This window comes from Trachurus trachurus (assembly GCF_905171665.1).
Source record: "Trachurus trachurus genome assembly, chromosome: 19".
Classification (NCBI taxonomy): domain Eukaryota; kingdom Metazoa; phylum Chordata; class Actinopteri; order Carangiformes; family Carangidae; genus Trachurus; species Trachurus trachurus.
In genome coordinates this window covers 7,064,305-7,082,670 of record NC_139913.1, presented here as the reverse complement: position 1 = coordinate 7,082,670, position 18,366 = coordinate 7,064,305, and the positions used below count along the sequence as shown (strand labels likewise).

The 18,366-nt window shown below is 39.2% G+C and overlaps 3 protein-coding genes across 6 annotated transcripts; 1 reads left to right on the top strand and 2 right to left on the bottom strand.

Annotated features, from left to right (window-relative positions):
* Positions 1 to 1,727: 1,727 nt before the first annotated feature.
* On the top strand, positions 1,728 to 8,183 carry LOC311003258 (catechol O-methyltransferase domain-containing protein 1-like). Of its 2 annotated transcripts, none has more exons than XM_083994970.1 (7): positions 1,728 to 1,879; positions 3,486 to 3,610; positions 3,709 to 3,814; positions 4,441 to 4,559; positions 4,982 to 5,036; positions 7,560 to 7,693; positions 7,788 to 8,183. In XM_083994970.1, exons 2-7 carry the CDS (start codon positions 3,506 to 3,508, stop codon positions 7,938 to 7,940), a joined length of 672 nt encoding a protein of 223 aa, XP_083851096.1. In that variant the 5' UTR covers positions 1,728 to 1,879; positions 3,486 to 3,505; the 3' UTR covers positions 7,941 to 8,183. The 2 variants fall into 2 exon arrangements, with proteins under 2 accessions (XP_083851096.1, XP_083851095.1); XM_083994969.1 differs by lacking the exon at positions 1,728 to 1,879 and adding an exon at positions 2,134 to 2,387.
* Positions 8,184 to 8,295: 112 nt separating this feature from the next.
* On the bottom strand, positions 8,296 to 11,570 carry LOC311002940 (non-selective voltage-gated ion channel VDAC2-like). The gene is made up of 9 exons (XM_083994550.1): positions 11,438 to 11,570; positions 10,772 to 10,843; positions 10,612 to 10,661; positions 10,245 to 10,397; positions 10,096 to 10,148; positions 9,784 to 10,011; positions 9,491 to 9,641; positions 9,237 to 9,294; positions 8,296 to 9,139 (listed from the first exon to the last, which is right to left on the bottom strand). Exons 2-9 carry the CDS (start codon positions 10,836 to 10,838, stop codon positions 9,048 to 9,050), a joined length of 852 nt encoding a protein of 283 aa, XP_083850676.1. The 5' UTR covers positions 10,839 to 10,843; positions 11,438 to 11,570; the 3' UTR covers positions 8,296 to 9,047.
* Positions 11,571 to 12,470: 900 nt separating this feature from the next.
* On the bottom strand, positions 12,471 to 18,089 carry samd8 (sterile alpha motif domain containing 8). 3 transcript variants are annotated; one of them, XM_083994546.1, is made up of 6 exons: positions 17,886 to 18,089; positions 16,071 to 16,646; positions 15,310 to 15,405; positions 15,056 to 15,173; positions 14,808 to 14,958; positions 12,471 to 14,225 (listed from the first exon to the last, which is right to left on the bottom strand). In XM_083994546.1, exons 2-6 carry the CDS (start codon positions 16,625 to 16,627, stop codon positions 13,921 to 13,923), a joined length of 1,227 nt encoding a protein of 408 aa, XP_083850672.1. In that variant the 5' UTR covers positions 16,628 to 16,646; positions 17,886 to 18,089; the 3' UTR covers positions 12,471 to 13,920. The 3 variants fall into 3 exon arrangements, with proteins under 3 accessions (XP_083850672.1, XP_083850671.1, XP_083850673.1); XM_083994545.1 differs by lacking the exon at positions 17,886 to 18,089 and adding an exon at positions 17,608 to 17,805; XM_083994547.1 differs by lacking the exon at positions 17,886 to 18,089 and adding an exon at positions 16,790 to 17,236.
* Positions 18,090 to 18,366: the final 277 nt, after the last annotated feature.

Genomic DNA, 18,366 nt, shown 5'->3' with positions numbered 1-18,366 from the left:
GACAAGTGCCTGATAAAGTGCAATTATTAGAGATTTGCAAAGTAACACTTGCAGAGTTCACAAATCTGCATAATTCTGTAACCACAGCTTCTGCCTTCTGCTTAACAGAAAATGACACAGGACGGACATGAAGCACAAATAATGAAGTGAAACTAAAATGCCAGTTTGGTCTGATTATGACATACAGCAGACAGACAGCAGACTTGAGTCAAGTGCTGCAAGCCCCATACCTCAGCAGTCCAGCTGTAAGTGTCCCAGCCCCCTGGAGGAATAATCTGTCCTCCCCTGCTGTCCAGACTGTCAGTAACCAGCAGCAGCAGGCAAAGAGCCAGGGATGCCTGGAAACCTCTGAAGTCCAGCAGAGGGTTTATCAGAAAACAACTTATCCGCCAGGTAGAATAGGTAAAATGGGAGGTGTAATTTAGAAAACAGCAATTTCTCCAACTCTTGTTCTCTGTGATTATAAACACTACTTTCTTCACACAGGATAAACTGGAGGATACATGCACTGTACTGGAACTGTTGCAACTGTTTGTGTCTCTGAAAAATACTGTTCACTGTTTAGTAGTCCCAAAGAAAGAGTATTAAAACGCATCAAGAACCTGTTGTGGCTCCATAACCCCCTCTAGTGGTCATTTCTGTGCATTCCCATGTTTATGTATTGAGAGTACAGTAAGGTACTTTTTTTTTTTTTTTTTTTACAGATAATTTAAATACTTTAAACGTTTTACGGTACTCTAGAATCAAGGTAAAATATGAATGGTAGCCTATATATTTAAAAAGTTATTAGAAAGTATAGATTTACAAACACTACTCTGTCTGCTCTAATCAAATTATAGACGTGTATTCAAACACTTTGTGAACATTTACGAGAAAGACGCCTTACTTTTAGTCTTAGATCTTTTATTTCAAGTGATGCAAATGGAGGCAAAACTGTCATTGTTGCATTCACATTTTTGTTCAGTGTATTTTACAATTGGTGTATGTCAACAAAAGAAATAAACAGAAATTGATTAAACAGAAACAGTAGTGGTATCAGTTGTAGTACAGTACATCATCTTGGAACATGCACTATGAGTAACAGTTGAATATGGTGGCAGAGATTTAAGTACATTCTCGTTATGGTGCAGCTACTAAGTAATATCAGTGAAATATGCAGATGAAATCCATAGTGCTTGCATAAATATATGAGCATAGTCTAACTTCTGCCACAGACAAATATGTGCATTCAATAGAGCATATTCTTTTCAGTAAATACTACTGTAAATTACTAGTTGTACTGTTGCTGCTAATTGGTGCTTATTTTCACCTCCTGTTAAAACTTCACTCTGATGATACCAGTCTGAGCTATATGTTATTCAACAGTTTAAAACCCACACACTTCACAAGTACTGTCACAGGTCACCTCTGGCAACATTTAAATACACTTACATTCATTTCTGAAATCTAAATCATATGATATGTTTATCACATTTTCAGGCATTATACATTAAATGCTGGAGTTGTTGAAATGCCCTCATGTCTTCCTTCTTGTAAATTTGTAGATTACACACAAAATTCTCAGCAACTAAACTCAGCTCCATCCTTTACTTTTGGCAGCCAACAATACAGTAATCGCTTTGCTCAGCTGGAAAAAAGACAATGCATTGTGCAGTAACATTTCCTGACATCTTCCAATGAAAAGTGACATGCCTTTGCACGCAGCTATGAGTCTTAACAGTGGGCGTCCGTTTTATAGCCCTATCATGAGGGCTGCCGCTGATCATATGACTCTCGTTTTGCACATGACTAACCGAATTTTTAGGCTTGACTGAAGTCGGAATTCACTCAATCGCTCTCCCAAGCCCAAAAGACGATCCTCGCAACACGCAACTCTGAGGTGAGTGGGTTTTGTCGTGCAGCTGTTTACAGGTGTTAAGTGGGCTTCATTTCTTGAATCGGGTCTTTGCTGTGCAACGTATTTTTGGATGAATCTGTCGGGGTCCTCGGGTTCATCAACTGTTTATTTCATCACCCTTTTCGGCATGTGTGGTCATAGTATAGTAGTTGCACTGCTTGTTTTATATTTTCCTCGAAGTCGTGGTGCTCGACACACTGGCAGTCACATGATAGTTGCATCCAGACTCTTAAACTCGCACTGTACCGACGTGAACGCATCACAGAGTCTCCGCAGGTTGGTGATATCGCCCTGGTTTCGGAGCGTCGCCTTTACTTGTGGTATTACGGTTTAGTCCTCTGCCAACAAGGAAGTGCTTCAGCTTGAATCACTGTAATCGTGTGTGGGGTCACATTTGGAATCAAAGTCATGGCTGTTCGCTGTGTTTCCAAAGAGGCACTGGCTGGATCTATCACGCTGGGAGCCGTGTTTGTCACCGGCTATTACTTAGGTGAGAAGGCGTCGTTTACAAGCTTTTTTTTTTATTCATAGCAACTAGTTCATTCACCTGTCACCAACAGAGTGTGTTGGGTGAATTGCATCAGCAGAGGGCAGTAAGGGATCAGTTGGGTGTTTTCTTTTTACTCTATAAGAGCGGTAGATTTGTTTTAATACAGTCTTATGACCTGGTCTATGATCTGGTCCTATGACAGGATTTCATTTTTAAAAACTGCTTTGAAGTGAAAATCCAGCCCGTTAAGTAGTAGGTTTTAGACTGTGAGTTCATGTGGTCTGGATCATGGGGGGAAAGTGAATTCAGTAACCTTTGAATATTTTTGTTTCATGTTTTGAGTTTTCTACAAAATCTAGCATACATTTTAATAATTGCAACTGGCCAATATTTCTCCTCATTTGAACTATGATACAGTAATATACCACTTTTTGAGCCCATCTTTATAACTATGCTATAAGGATTATAAACAAAGGTTTATGGTAACAAATCAATACAGGGAGTGACCTGCAGTTGAGTCAACAAAGAACCATTATGAGCTTAGATTACATAACACACCAGTATGGAGTGAAATCCTGTGTTTTATCAGTAGAAAAAAGAACTCATCGGAGATGTTTGACGCAGGTTTAGATAAACAGAATTGTTCGGTTCAAAGTCCCCTTCCAGATTTTATTTACCCTCATAACAGTAATTACAAAACTATGAAGGCTTAAAACAAAATGTAAATATCAACTGCAAAGTCCCATAGTGGGTATAAACACTAGTGCTACTACTCAGTGAATGCTGCAATCATATAGTGCACATGCAAACCACTAAAATAGGGACACTTGTGTGTCAAGTGTCAGTCCAGATTGATTCAATCCCAATCTCTCAAAATAACAATAGTTTCTTTGTCTATATACATTACTTCTGCTGCAATGATTGCATTTACTCACTGAAGTCATTAAAGTTTGATCTTATCTAATCCCCAAATTGCATTAAGTACAGCAGCCAGACTTCAGTTCCTTGAGAGATGTATAAACTGGATGGTAGGTCTCAAGACATCATAATGCTCTTAAGGCCCATATAATTTACTTCATTGTTCATCTTCATCCTCAGGGAGAAGGAAATCTTCCACAATGAGCATCTCCAAAAGCCATGGCGGGGGAAAAGACAACCCACTGATGCAGTACGTCCTCAATCATTCCATGAGGGAGCATCCGGTTCTGACAAAACTCAGGCTGGTAAGGATATCCGGAATAATGCTGCCCTAACACATAATCATGTTTCATAGTGTAATTTGTTTAAAGTAATGCAACTGGTTTCCATATGTTGCTTACAGAGGACAATGGAAGACTCCTGGAACATCATGATGGTCGCCTGTGAGCAGTCACAGTTCATGGCAAATCTGGCCAAACTAATAAACACCAAGAAAGCGTTAGAGATCGGTAAGGATGGAAGATTTAACATCACATCCAGCATGCACATAGATCCTGGTTCCACAAATCTTTACTCAGTCTTAATTTATCATATCTTAAATGTTTTACTACGTACATGAATCAGTGATGCAAAATACTGCAGGTTGTTCCTTACAATGCACATTTTATGAGTAGATTGGTCCAGTGTTCAGGTATTGGATATCTGTTTCAGTTTTAGAAAGGCTTTTTAATCTACTCTTGTCACCTTACATCTTTTTTTACAGTTAGGTTTGATTCACCGATACACTACCATACCAGTCATGATGCCTCTACATTTTGTCTGTTTTTGTCAGTTTTATACTTTGTAATATACTGTATACTTTTTACGGCATTTTTAATTTTAAAATGTCAAATGCATTTTCTTACATAGAGGTAACATCACTTCACCACCATCTATAATGCAGTAGTTTAGTCTACATCGGGATCATGTACAGATGTAAAAAGCTGATTAGAAACCCGTATGTGTGGGCAAGAAACTGGTTTCTAAGGAAAGCCACGTTTCTCTATCCCTAGATCAGAAGCCAACAGTAAAAGTGTCCATTCTGTCCTTTCTATTGTCATCCTTCATGTTGATTTTGTTGCCTTTTCATTTGCAGGGGTATATACAGGTTACAACACACTGAACATCGCACTGTCTTTGCCCCACGATGGAGTAGTCGTGGCATGTGACATCAGTGAAGAGTACACCAGCATTGGAAAACCTTTCTGGAAAGAGGTACAATTCACATTAATGATTCACTGTCAAAGCAGTGTTAATATTGTGGGTTTTGATACATGACATACTGTATAATACTGCTGTATTATTCCCATATTGCAAAGCACTGATCACTGCAGAGGATTTTCATGCTCCACAGGTAATAGACATGCTGCCGGAGTTCTGTTTGACACAAGTTTGTGCATCTGCATGTGGATTCTTTTGCGTGATATTAACAAAAACAACTATTATACCAGTCCACCGAAGGTTACAGCACACCACAAAACAATTACCAACAACTATTGTGTCAAGGAAGTCACAATATCAGATTTTAACTACATGTTAATAAGTCAATATACGAGTATGAGCAGAGAAAGTGCACAAAAAGACAGACACTGCACTCTTTTACTCAAAATTATGTTTTTTCCATTTTTTTCTGACAGGCTGGAGTCGAGCAAAAAATTGATCTACGCCTACAGCCTGCGGTGAAAACTCTCGGTAGGGTAATGCATCTCTGTTCTGTTCATAGCTCACTGTTCTTAATTTGACAGGTGTACAATTTTGTGATTTGGAAGTTAAAGCCTCCCAGGCGGGTTGTGTCTTTTTTTCCAGAAATAATACTCATCTCAGTGCGATTAAAGGTATTTTAACACCGCAACTGTTCCAATCTCTCTTGGGTCGTTAATGCACTGTCACTGGCATAGCTAGAGGTTTAACATTTATAGGCCTTTAAAATCAGTCTCCATTTCATGTAGAAACAACCTAAAGACCACCAGAGGTCACTATATCAGTAGTTAAAAACAGGTTTTTGACGACATAAAGTTCAAATTTCTACAGCTCGGATCTGTATTTGTCAACATAAAAAATAATAATAAATGTTATTAACATGTTAATTTTATCTCAAGTCACTATGCGATTACTGTTGATGACAAACTAATAGCAACTATGTACTGTAAAATGGACAGGCACAAGATGTGCCAGCAAGGACATGCAGTCAGTAATTTAAGCAGCTGAGCCCATTCAGATAAATTACTGTCTGCTACTAAATAATACCATGATATTGACCAACATGTAACATACTACAGTGTCAAAGGTTTGTATCAATACCTGAATTCCGATTTTCCTCCAAAAAAAATCCAGTTGCTGCTTGTCCCTCCATCCTTTGATCCTATCTGTAAAAATGCAAAGGTGAATTAAGAAATAGCTTACAGTAAGTACTATTATTTTGATATTTTGGCTGGAGTGTAATGATACAGGTACAATCAGAGGGGGTCAACTTTTCCTTCAGGACAGACCTTGCTTGGGTAAACAATGTAATGTAGAATGAAAATGTAATTGGTTGGAAGTAGCATAATATATAAGGATAGTTCAATGGTTGGAAAAAAAAAATTTACTAAATGACTGTCCTAAGAACACATTCATTTTAGGTGTTAGCTGGCAAACAGGGTAAAACATGAATTCCTCAGTGAAAACCAGCAGAGCTACTCTGTAGAAATGTCTGTATAAGTGGAATAAATACACCATACTATCAACAATACGCACCTCGACAACAAGCAATCCTTCACTGTCTCACTGAGGGTGAATAAGCACAAAAATGTTTGCAAAAATTCAAGCTAGCACTGAAAATGGCAGGGCGCGCTAACAGCCACTTGAGGTAAAAGTTAGAAACTAGCTAATAGTATTCATTCACATTCATACGTGTCACAATCTAATTCAGAAACTCTGGAGATAAAATACAGTACAGTATTCAAGGGAACAAACAATTAGCTAATGTTAGGTTACTTACATTTACAAACTTCTTCACGACGCTCGGTGGCCGACAACAGGTTGAATGCGGGAATCGCTCTGGCGTTGACCAAGAAGTGGTATGGTCCACTTTAGGGGTTCCCGGAAATACAAGGGAAATAAAAGACTCTTCAGGGCATGGACATGAGAGATATATTGTAATATTTACAACTACAGGAAGGAGACGGAGATATTTAGGTTTCGGCCTTCAAACGTTCGTTTTTTTGTTTGTTTTTATATATCTCTGCTAGGCAGGTCCAATGTATAATGTGGAGAGTCAAACTCCCCTACACCACCACCCCGTAAATCTAACCCATTTTTTACGCTAAAAGCCGGAGTGTGCGTAACGACGTATGGGGACGTCAGGTGTTATAAATCGTGGTGAAGAGGACTAATTAGCCCTAACGATTTTACATTATAACCTGTTTTATTTAATTTAATTTATTTAAGCATTGATTAAGCATGATTTCAAGATCCTTGCTAAAACCTTACATTTTGTATCAGTCATGAAATTACATAATAGTCTCTGTGTACATTATATAGGCCTACATGTAGGCTATTTATTGTATTGTATGTGTTTTTGTATTGTCTCCCCATAATGGACCTGAGTCCGTAATAAAAGATTATCTATCTATTTAACACATTTCACATTTGCACAAATTATAATCACATTGTCTGTTTATCCATAGTGTTGAAATGCATATTACCCAGATATCACAAAAAAACAGCATCCATATCATCCAAACATCACAGAAAAACCTTTGCATTTGCTTACTGTTGAACCGTTTTGTGAAGGATTCATAAAGCTGCTCTCAAGCTGTACACTGACATATTTTTCCTGTGGGGACCAAAAATATTTCAAATCACTTTTGTTAGCGTGGAGATATAAAAATCCAATTCATATGTTCAGAAAAAAGACATCACTTCCCTAAAATTTATGGAGCCGCATCAGCTATAAAACCGATGCAGTGTCACATTTAGCTACAACATAAAATTCATGGAGAAATACTGCTTTTTTTTATAGTTTCTTTGGTAATGAGTTAAAATGATGGATCATTTAGAGTGAAACTATTTTACTACATTTGCATTCAAAATCTGAGAGGGTCTCTCTAAATATTTCTCATCTAGCAGTGGGGATTCTTTTTACTAGCAGCAGACAGATGTTTTGTAACAGCTATTACACATGATGTCACCTTTAGTATAAATGTCCCCTTTCTTTCCTCTTGTTTCTTTCAGATGATCTCCTTGCTGCTGGCCAGGCTGGAACATTCGACTTTGTCTTCATCGATGCAGATAAAGTGAACTATGACAGCTACTATGAAAAGTCTCTGCAGCTGTTGAGAAAAGGAGGCGTCATTGCTATTGACAACGTAAGGCCTTTTTTAATTTATTTTTTACCAAAGACTAGTGTGACTTCTAGCAGTATGATAACAGCTAATCCTATGCAACACATTGTCTCTGCAGGTGCTGTGGGGTGGGAAGGTGCTGAATCCATCTCCTGATGATGCAGACACTGTAGCCATCGACAAGCTAAACAAGAAGCTGCACAAAGATATTCGGGTCAGCCTGAGCATGCTCACAGTGGGAGATGGGCTCACACTTGCTACCAAACTTTAGGACAGGTGCCTTTTGAGTGCAATGATTAGTTTTGCAAACTAACACTGGAAGATGTGGGTTAGGGCACTGTAGTGTACTGAAATGTGTCAGTAGTTGAAACACACATGGCTGAGCTCATGTCAATGCAAATATCTTCAAACACTGTATTTTCAACTAATTTTAATGTCAGTTTTATTACAAAACAAACCAGTGTTTGAATGAAAGGGAGTGATTTGATTAAAAAAACTGTAGAAACAAACTGTAGATGCAGTTTCTTTTTGAGTGTGTCATTATTTAACCAAACAAGGGTCAAACCATTCTTCACACTGCCTAACTATGTACTGTATTCAAATTACAGGACAGGATCATGGTTAATTTCAGGACTTTATTGCAAAGGTAGACGCACACAAACACACAAACTGTTTCCAGATTAGTGTCACAGTCCTGGGAAATGGGAAGAAAATGGATGATACACTCAGATAGTCTCTCACTCATGTCACACTGAGGGGGAAAAAATCCATTTAGCATTTTCTTGCAACTTAATAGCAGCTATTTAAGGAAGTGGAGGTCTAAAACGCACCACACAGCACAATTAAGCTTCTCTAAGAAGATAAGTGAAGAGCAGCCAGTCTTGATAAGCATAACCTTGCCAATAGGCAGAACATCACTACCAAAAATAAATAAAATGTGCAAACAAAACGAAGGAGAAGGAGCTTAATTAAAAGTAGGTACTCTACTGTGCAAAATAACGGCTCAGATTTACATTCTATAGTATCACACTTCAGTAATGTAACAAGGTTCTGGTATTTTTTTAAATCATTCCTGGATTGTCAAACTAAGGAAGCCAACTTTCAACACCCAGAAGAGGGTTTTCTTTATGGAGAATAAATTGGCAGAGGGAGTAACTTATTAAAAAGTAGTTGTGACTGAAACATGGTTATTTATTCTAACGATGATGAAGGGAGGCTACTGGAAAGCTTTCCATCTTAACAGTGCTTGAGAACTCGGCTTGTGTTGTTGTTTTTTTGGCTTCATCTCTTTATAATGTCTGTTGCTGACCAGACAGTAACACTCGGGTCAGATTCAGCTGATATTCCTTTTCTTCTGATGAAATGGCAGAGAAGATCCTCATGCCTCCAACTCCAGGCCCAGGCCCAGTTTGTGACCACCAGCATTGATATTCTTCCCATCCACCAGTGCGGAGAGGATGAGTTTCATACCTGACGTATAAATGGTACACAATATAGCAAGTGAAATCAAGGTCTATGATGTTTAATAGTGTTTTTAATTCTATATTAAAGTAGATATGGGTCTTACCAGGCCGCAGAGTCTGGGTGTATCCAATTCCTACCAAGCTGGAATTGTTCACCTTAGCCTGAAGAAAGGCATTACGTTTGTTAACTAGAAAGCACTGAATGAGCACATCTGGATCCAAAGCTCCATAAAAACACATAATTATAGTTGATAATCACCATTCCTGAGCCCATGACCCAATTTAACACCAAAATTCGACCACATTTTCAGATGTCCTGCAGGAACAGAAAGGTAAATGTAACTTCTTAGGAACTTACCGATATGGAGGCACTGCAGTCTAACTGGTATTTGGCAGCGATTCCAAATCGAGTGCCGTTGCTGCCTGCTGTCCAGGCAAGATTCACAGCAGTCTCCAGTTTGTCATTGACCTTCTGGTAAATGGATCCACCAAACTCTGCACCATCATTTCTGCGAAAAAAGGACAGAATAGGCTTGCATGTTAGAATCCTTCAAAAAGTTTGACCTAACAAAATACCACATGGTTGCAAAGCTATTCGTGTTTCCGTGCTCATCCTGTCTGCTTCAAATATTTGTTGATCCTAAAACATACACATTAGTGTGCAGCTGGAAGTCCCCAGTCTTGTAGCCAACTGCAAAGTTGCTGTGGGTCATCTTGGATTTGGCCGTGTCAAAGGTCATCTGGTAGCCAGCCAGCCAGCCCTCATAGCCAGCCACTCCTGCTCCATGGATAGTGGGACCAGCAAAATCTAGATCTACATCAACTCCAGCATTTAGGTATTCCCTTTTATAAGCTGTCTTGACTTTGCCACTCTTCTTTCTGTGAATGAAAAATGAAGAAGTGTTCGATGGGTGGTTCAGCAGGGATTTACTTCATGATTTTTTCAATTAAACTGTCACTTACCCCGAGTTTGGTGAAAATGTAGTCTCAAAATTAAGTTTCAGCCCTTTGGTGATCTAAAAAAGAAAGTCATTCCAATGGTTACACCTACTTTAGAAAGACATTTCCCGGATGAGATAACATCATGAGTAACATCAGGGTTTTCAATTTACCTGATCCTCAACACAGACTTCTGTTCCAAGTGTGTTTTCTGTGGTCCATTTCTCTGTGAATGTCAGCCCATATTCAGACCATTTGTACTTGGTTTCCAGGGCTCCAGTGACCTTGCTGGTGTCTATGTTGGATGAGCCGGACGTTTTGAATTCCTAAAGTGAATACAAGCAGACATTACCTGAAAACAGTGCAGGTTGTTGTTGTATGCCATGTTGTATTTTCCTCTCCTTTTCTCACTAAATAACCTCATACATAGTCTTCTATTCAACAGCACTTACTTATTAAATACTTACCCTATGTAACTGGAAATTAGCTTATAATACCTACAGCAAACTCCTGTGTATTTGTAGTAGCAGTTTAACTCACCACTCCACTTGTAGACTTTGTCTTCACATCAAGCTTAACCAGTCCAAAACCTGCAGGGGACAGTGACAGCTTGGTAATGCATTTACAAACAGCCTTCATGTCCTCTTTCATTCAACAAATGTGCTCTTAGAAAAGTGCCTTTTATGTTGCTTCCAGTTACCGTATCCCTTATTGAAGATGTCCTTTGCTGATTTTCCAAGGTCTGCATATGCTGGAGGAACTGCCATTATGCCTGTCACAAATAAATAAATTAGTATATATGATTACAAATGTCCATAAATGCTCTTGTGAATTGAAATTGTGGTTGTTTATCACAGGTGAGAAATATGCATATTGAAGCCCTTTAAGTGTAAAACATTGGTATTGCTTGACACCTGCACTACGGTCTCCATTACTGTGCTTCTGTAGTCACGACTCCTCACAGTCAAGGTTACTGTACACTGGAGACTGAAATACTTCACCTGTCTGCTTACAGTCTCCACTATTCATCTTTTGATCGGCATGTATATTAAAGTCATTTGTAAGACTAAATGTTAGATAAAGTCGCTTGTGCGCATTGATATCGAAATTTAACTTAAATCAGAAGCGTTTCGTGTAGTTGTAGTTTGCTTTTTTGTAATAATTACTGTTCAAATAAGAATGAATCCTCGCCCATGAAAAGAAATATTATCTTCACAGTGACAGTCGGTGTATTATGAAGGAGTTTGGACACTGTGGTGGGGGGCGTTTTCTAGCAAGCAAACGGGACGCGTTGAGAGCCATCTTGCTGACATTACAACCTAACACAACATGAACAATACGACTGATTATATGGTTAGTTACTTACTAGGATTAGAGTTGGTGGTGGTGATGGTGCTGTCAACTAATGAGGTTATAAAAGACGCAGAAAAAGCGGCAGAGACAGGTGTAGGACGATATGGAGGAGACACCGCAACAAACACCCTCCTGACCTCGGCGGCGCCAGGACCCCAAACTATGGCTGTCTATCCTGTGCCTGTCTGAAATCTGAGCGAGAGAATCATTTTATTATTTTCCACCGGGTTATTCGGTATTTTACTGTACCGTGGCAGCAACGAATTAGACTATTTTCTTTTGCAAATATGCAAATATTTTTCTTGCAATAATCGTGCGCGACCACACGGGCAAGCGGAAGGACTACGAAATCACCATGGCAACCACTAAGCTATGATGAGTGCAACCATGGATATATGGTGCAACCATAGACTGTAGGTGCAACTGTGTATAAAAAAGGTGCAACCACAGATACTCGGTGCTGCAACCAAGAAAGTATACGTGAATTTCCAGAATGAATGGGAGGAGGTTAAAAAAGAAAAAAAGAAAAAAATACTTTCACCTAATGAGTCCATTCAAACTTTTTTTTAGACAGAACAGAAGTATCATCTATTGGTATTTCACGTTTCGATTTCGGTTTTGTAGTTTATGATTTGATTTGATTTATTTGGATCCCCATTAGCTGATGTAGTTTACATCAACTATTCTTCCTGGGGTCCGATCGATGATGAATCCCTGTTCAATGATCATATCTATTTTTTAGTTTAGTTGTTTTAATCTTATTTATAAATAATATATTGTGTGTAATCATTAAATGTGTATTATGGTTGTATTGGTTGGTTGGTTCAAGTTTCACCAAATAACCATCACATGCTTGTTATTGAAGAAAAGCTCTCAACTTGATGAATAACTATATTCTATGCTTGGACATTAACACAGCATCCACATACCACACATTCATTATATATAGGGGTAATAAGAGAAAAAAAAAAAAGAATATTGTCTTTGATTTCAGCTCTTTTAATGATGGAAATGACTTAACAAGACATGAAACAAGTTATGTGGCTTTGCATGAGCAATGAATGCAACAGCATCTTTCCTCGATGAAAGGTCTGTGTCATTCAGAATACTGATGTTCCTAATATGCTGTAATGAGCAAATCGATGACATCTTTCACAAGTGGCAAGTTTCACTCCATGAAATGTAGAGGCCAATCTGAAATCAACATTACACTTAAATAGCACATTGTGTTTCAAACAAATACATAGTCAATAGCAACTGTAAACATATCTCTCCATGTGCATGTTGCTGTAACTCTGTACATGAAATATAAAAATACCTATCAACATTTACAAAATGAAATAAATTAATATAAACAAATACCTACAAATTGAAGTGTTCTTTTAAAGAACTATTACCACAGATTAATGTCAAAGGATTAATATCCTGGAAAGCTCAAATGGTACTTGGATCTTGTCATTTACATGTTATGACCATTTAAAAAAGCACTATACAACTATCCAACAGTAAACATGATAGATTTGGGACCTTTCTACACAGACAAACCTATCGTGACACTCAAGGTAATTGGCAAATGGAATTATATTTAAGACAGCTGAAAAAAAAATCTTTCATTCCAGGTTTTTGGCTGAAATAAACATTTCTTAAATGCATCTTTTTTAGGACTGGTAAAGAAAGATCAGGCTGCATGAACAATAAAAAACAACAAAGTCAATATATGTTGCAGTTTATCTTCCGTAGAGCCATCAATTTCTCTGTCAGCATTTTGCTGTGAGCATAGTCTCAAGGAATGCAGAGGACATTTGTAATATCTGCTTTTCAATGTGATGAAAAACTGCTATACAGGGGGTGGAAAAGCATTACTGTAAGGTAGATCTTTACATATTGCTTTACCTGTGGTCCAGTTACATTTTAGTAAATTGCAAAGTGGGATATAAAAAAAACTTTCAGTCAAGAATCAAGATCCAAATCTTGAAATGATTAGGCATTGTAACTGCACAAGTAATTGTTAATTGCTGGGAAAGATTAGGTACACTGCTGCCTGAGAATTGTCTGATGTGGCTCCGTTTTGTTATGTGCTCTCCAAATACTAAGTTTATCTTAAGATGGGAGGTACTGAAAAATGCAATAGCTACATAAAATAAGATCCCTTTAGAAGAAAAATAAGCAACCAATCAATGGGACATATTCCCACTGTACTCAGTTTTCAAATCAAGCAAAGAGTGTTAACAGGGCTTTTAAGAAACTCCACAAGCTTTTGTGGATTTCACTTAATCCTCATAAAAATGAAGACATAGGAAGTACGTTAGAGGCTACGTCCCAAAATACAAGAAGGTATGGCTCTGTGTATCCCATCAGTCCTCGGTGCTGACAGGATGACATCAGTCGACTTTGTTAATGAGGATATCGCACATGACCTCAGTTGGCAACTTGACAAAGCAGACAAAACAGCACAGGTTTGGTAATGTCTAACAGAACCGCGGCTGCTCCCACTCTTTATCCAATCAGCCGCCTCATCATAGTCGGTTTAGAGAAAGGCCAGCAGTACTCATTGGGCACTGGCCCGTTCACATTGCACTCAAAGAAGGAGAACATGGGGAACCAGATGCGAGCTCGTCGACTCTGCTGGTAAGCCCGGGTGTTGGCGAGAGTGTGGTAATACAGGAAGAGTCTGGTAGTGATGTAGAAGGCTATGAACACGTCGATGGAGTAGTGTTCATGTGCAGCCAGGATGAAGAAAATGCCAAAAAGATTGAGGACCCAGGACAAGGTGTGAATGAAGTTCCAGCTTCGTGGAGTGTCTATGTAGAGGAAGCAGAAGGAGCAGTTGTGAATATTTAGCTGAAAGTATAAAATACCAACCATTGAATAGCATATTCATGTGTGGAAGATTATTTCTGTCCAGGTTAAACTGCAGCAGTCTCCTTTCCAAATTTCACTTGAAATACCAAAAACCACCACTGTGTGGTGACAAAAGGACAATATTCAAAAATATGGTCACTTCAGATTTTGCATTTTTTTGTATTTAACCTTGTTTTCACAACTCCAGTTCATAATATCTTGTGATGTTCATAATTGAAAAAGAATGAAGACAAATTTAAAACAAGATTTATTGGCACCTCCGAATCAAGTTCATGCCATTAACTTGCAATGTTAGGGGAGAGGCCAAATACTTAATTTGAGGTTAGATTTTATTAATTGGGGACATGGCATTTTAAAAATTGTGTTAAGTTCCTATTCATTATTATCAATATTCCAACTTAGTTTCACCATTATATTAACATAACGGGTTTAAAGGGCCTTTGAAGTATAAGGTTAAGTGATTCTGTTCCTCAGTGAATGTAAAATAAAGCTTCCAGACTGTGTCAACACAAGCTACTCACACTCTGTGACAAAGAAGTTGAGCAGGGTGAGGACTACGGTGTGGCCACTGAACATGTAGTCACCACATGTATGCACTCCGGTCAGGGTCATCCCAAAACCACTCCAGATGGCCACAGCTCGCTGCAGTTTGGCCCACATGTCACCATAAATCTAGAAGAAAAGAGAGGGAAACTGTTATCTTTCCAAGAGGCAGAAATGTAATTTTTTTGAGATACGATACAGTACATGCAAAACAGATTAGCGTTACCTTTCCTGAGCACTGCAGGTGCTGTCCTGGCACTGACAGGGAGGTGACAAACATGGTGATACAGCGCAGCATGAACACAGTCCCCATGAGGCTGCACATGCGTCGCAACAGGATGGACCTACAAATCATGAGAAATAATCATCACGTCTCTTCCGTCTTTTTGATTTATGGGCCACACTGTGGGTGTCCCACAGAACAATCCCTGCAGTGACTACACCGCACGGCACTGATGCAAAGGACTGTCAGGACTCTACCTGTGTTTATGCAGCAGCAGCACAAGCAGCCAGATGTTACAGAGGATCACTCCACATGCCTCAGCCATGGCAAAGGCCCATGGTATTCTAGGCACGCTATTGAAAAGGAACACAAACTGATTATCATAGAATACTTCATTTATCAACCTGCTTGATATATTTACTTACTATATTTGCAAAAACCATTTAAAAATATTGTTATGTACACACAAAATGCCAAACCTTCTTTCAAAAGTTTAAATATTACCTTCTCAGGATCCCATTCCTATTATTTAAAATTTCAACTCCCATCACTGATTCTAAAAGCAAAATATTCAGTCATGCTCTTACCAATATCACTGAGGCAATCTGGAGGATTTGTTACTATCGTGAATATCTGGCCTCAGCATGTTTTCCCTCTCCAAAGAAATACCAGCATGTCCCTGAACTCACCTTTCCCACTAAGCTAAGGCATTCCATGAAAAGCTCAAATCTGGTCATAAACAACAGGTCACACTACAAAGTGGGTCACTTAAAAAAACTTTCAAAGATCTCTTTGAACCAAAGCTAGCCCATCAGGAATATGTGAGGACAATAATAGAAACATGCTACAGGGAACTAGGACAGTTATACTGTCCACCATCTGTTGTGATATTCCATCCGTTGATAAAAAATATATATTTTAGTTTCATGCTGTCTTAGTCATTACACTGCTGACTTCTTTTTTTTTTTTTTAAGGCACTGAATAAAATAATGTCTAACGTGAGCTGTCACACACCCACCTATCAAGGAAAATATCTGGCAGTGGAGGGTAAGTTCTCATGTCAGGCACCCTCTCATGTACTATGACCATGACAAAGGATGTGAATCCAAACACAAACACCACGTAGATGGAGCTGAGCACAGTCTTCCAATACTCTGGATCCAGACGCCTCATCTGCTGCTTGTACTTTCCGTTAGTGTACTGGTGATACTCCTCTCCCACTGGTGCTGTATCAGTGCTGTCACAGTCTCTGCCTGAATCTCCATTACACAACCAATCCAAACTTCCTCCAGAACCTGTCGGAGAGTGGCCATCAAAGGGAAGACCCAGCTCCTCTAACACGTCCATGTTCTGTTTCTGAAGTTTGCGGATCGACACCATCAACCGCTTGATGTCCCCCAGCACCTTGAGCTCCAGAGGCGGTGAGCGGAGGTCATACTCGCTAAGGGCGAGCAGACTGGTTCCGTCCAATCGGTGCTTGTTGCACAGCAGGTCCACGTAATCACAGAAACCCTCTTCCTTAAGCCATTTGGCGACATGTTTGGGCGTCCAGCGACGGACACTCAGCTGGGTCATTTCCTCCTCACTCTGAAGGCTGGAGAAAAGAACATACAGGACAAACCGTTTAGTCCAACGCAAACAAGTGAGCTCCCCTTTGCCACCAATATCACTTCCTTATTGACTTCTGCCCCACTAAACAAAGGAAACTTAAGGAGAAGTGGGCTCTATTAGGCACACCTTTTTCCACTGAATCAGCACCATCAACTCCAAACGCACCATGCAAGAGTGCAACATAGGCAGAATATAATTTCACTTTGTGAAAAAATTACAGATGATATACAAGTATAAGACAAATCCTAAGTTTCACAGGCAACTTGAGCTTTCACAACGTAAGCAAATATGAGGCAAACAATGGCAAGGGTTTGCCATAAGTTTACACAATGGAAACCGCGCCTTTACGAAATGTACAGTAGGTGAAGGTGCAGACTAGAGACACCCACTGTGACACTTGTGCTAATTATGGGTGATTAATTTACGGCTATTATCCTTAATCTAATTATTGACTGACGCTGTCCTACACAGTGTACGGAATAATACATGTTTTATCTTAACTTCACAATCCATCAGTGATGTGTGCTCAACCTCGTCTCTTTAGTTTGTTCACTTGACTCTCGGTGTTTCTTCATATTAGAGGTTTTAAGTACACAATGCAATAGTAAACTACTGAGGCATTCGTGATTTACAGCTACTCAAATCCACCTGCAGTGACCCACATCACCGGCTATCACTAAGATAGGCCCGGGAGCTAATTATATACTCCTAATTTCCCCCTCACTATCCCATAAGACAACATGACAGTCTAGCAGCGGGCAGTGTTGATCACTATCGGTATGCCTGAGGTAGTCATGGACGCAAACGAGAGCATCATCCTCCTCCTGTATCACAACAAACCCAGCCCCAGGCGGGGGCTAATTCAGTGTTAGCTTTACATTAGCTATTATGCTACCTGTTAGCCGCGTCGCTGTAGTGTGTGTGCCCCTTTCTTGCTCACTCACCCCGGACTGAGATGTTAACAGGAGAGGATACGGAAACGTGTTAATTCAGCTAGCTAGCTGTACGGCATCTCACAGGTATCTGAAGAAAGCGTTTTAACGTTTGCTGCGATAACGCGGGCTTGTTGGAAATCATTTCTCCCAGGCTTCGCGCTGGTTAGCATGACTGTTGACAACACAAGGCGGTAATGTCCGGAGTAACTGCGCACGTAAAAAAAAACAAAAAAAAGCTACAGCTACATTGACTCTATCCAGTCTAGCTCGTTAACAGTGGCGCCTACCGGTAGAAGCTGGGAACTGCAGCGTCTTTAATTCTGCAGTGTTGAGATTATTTTGTAGAAAAGCGATTAATTCTCGATGCAGTTGAAGGCCACAACGTGAGATAATCCTGGTAGGAAGTAAATTTCACTCTATAGGCTAAAGGTGTTTAAAAGTGTCAGGTTGATCAAGATTTAGAATATAGGTCACTGTTTTAATTTTAGACCAGGAGCACCTGTCCCTGTCAGTAGGCCTACCAACAAGGTTGTAGTAAAGTCTCAACAGTGATTGGAAAGAAATGTTAGTAGAATTAATTAAAAAAAAAAAAAGTTTCAGATCTATAGGCAATTATAAATGTGCACATGAACTGACCTGTTGCTTTGCTGTGAATGATGTTGTTTATTGTGCAGCTGAGAAATAGAATTTCCTTCGGGATAAATAAAGTATCTATCTATCTATCTATCTATCTATCTATCTATCTATCTATCTATCTATCTATCTATC

Coding starts and splice junctions, on each gene's coding strand:
- LOC311002940 (XM_083994550.1), bottom strand. CDS start 10,838: ATGGCAGTTCCTCCAGCATATGCAGACCTTGGAAAATCAGCAAAGGAC. Junction 9,642..9,783: donor TTCCAGCTGCACACTAATGT/GTATGTTTTAGG, acceptor CTTTTTTCGCAG/AAATGATGGTGCAGAGTTTG. Junction 9,295..9,490: donor ACTGCAGTGCCTCCATATCG/GTAAGTTCCTAA, acceptor GCCTTTCTTCAG/GCTAAGGTGAACAATTCCAG.
- samd8 (XM_083994546.1), bottom strand. CDS start 16,627: ATGACCCAGCTGAGTGTCCGTCGCTGGACGCCCAAACATGTCGCCAAA. Junction 15,174..15,309: donor CTGCTGCTGCATAAACACAG/GTAGAGTCCTGA, acceptor CATGATTTGTAG/GTCCATCCTGTTGCGACGCA. Junction 14,959..15,055: donor ACCTGCAGTGCTCAGGAAAG/GTAACGCTAATC, acceptor CTTTTCTTCTAG/ATTTATGGTGACATGTGGGC.
- LOC311003258 (XM_083994969.1), top strand. CDS start 2,306: ATGGCTGTTCGCTGTGTTTCCAAAGAGGCACTGGCTGGATCTATCACG. Junction 2,388..3,485: donor TGTCACCGGCTATTACTTAG/GTGAGAAGGCGT, acceptor CTTCATCCTCAG/GGAGAAGGAAATCTTCCACA. Junction 5,037..7,559: donor GCCTGCGGTGAAAACTCTCG/GTAGGGTAATGC, acceptor TGTTTCTTTCAG/ATGATCTCCTTGCTGCTGGC.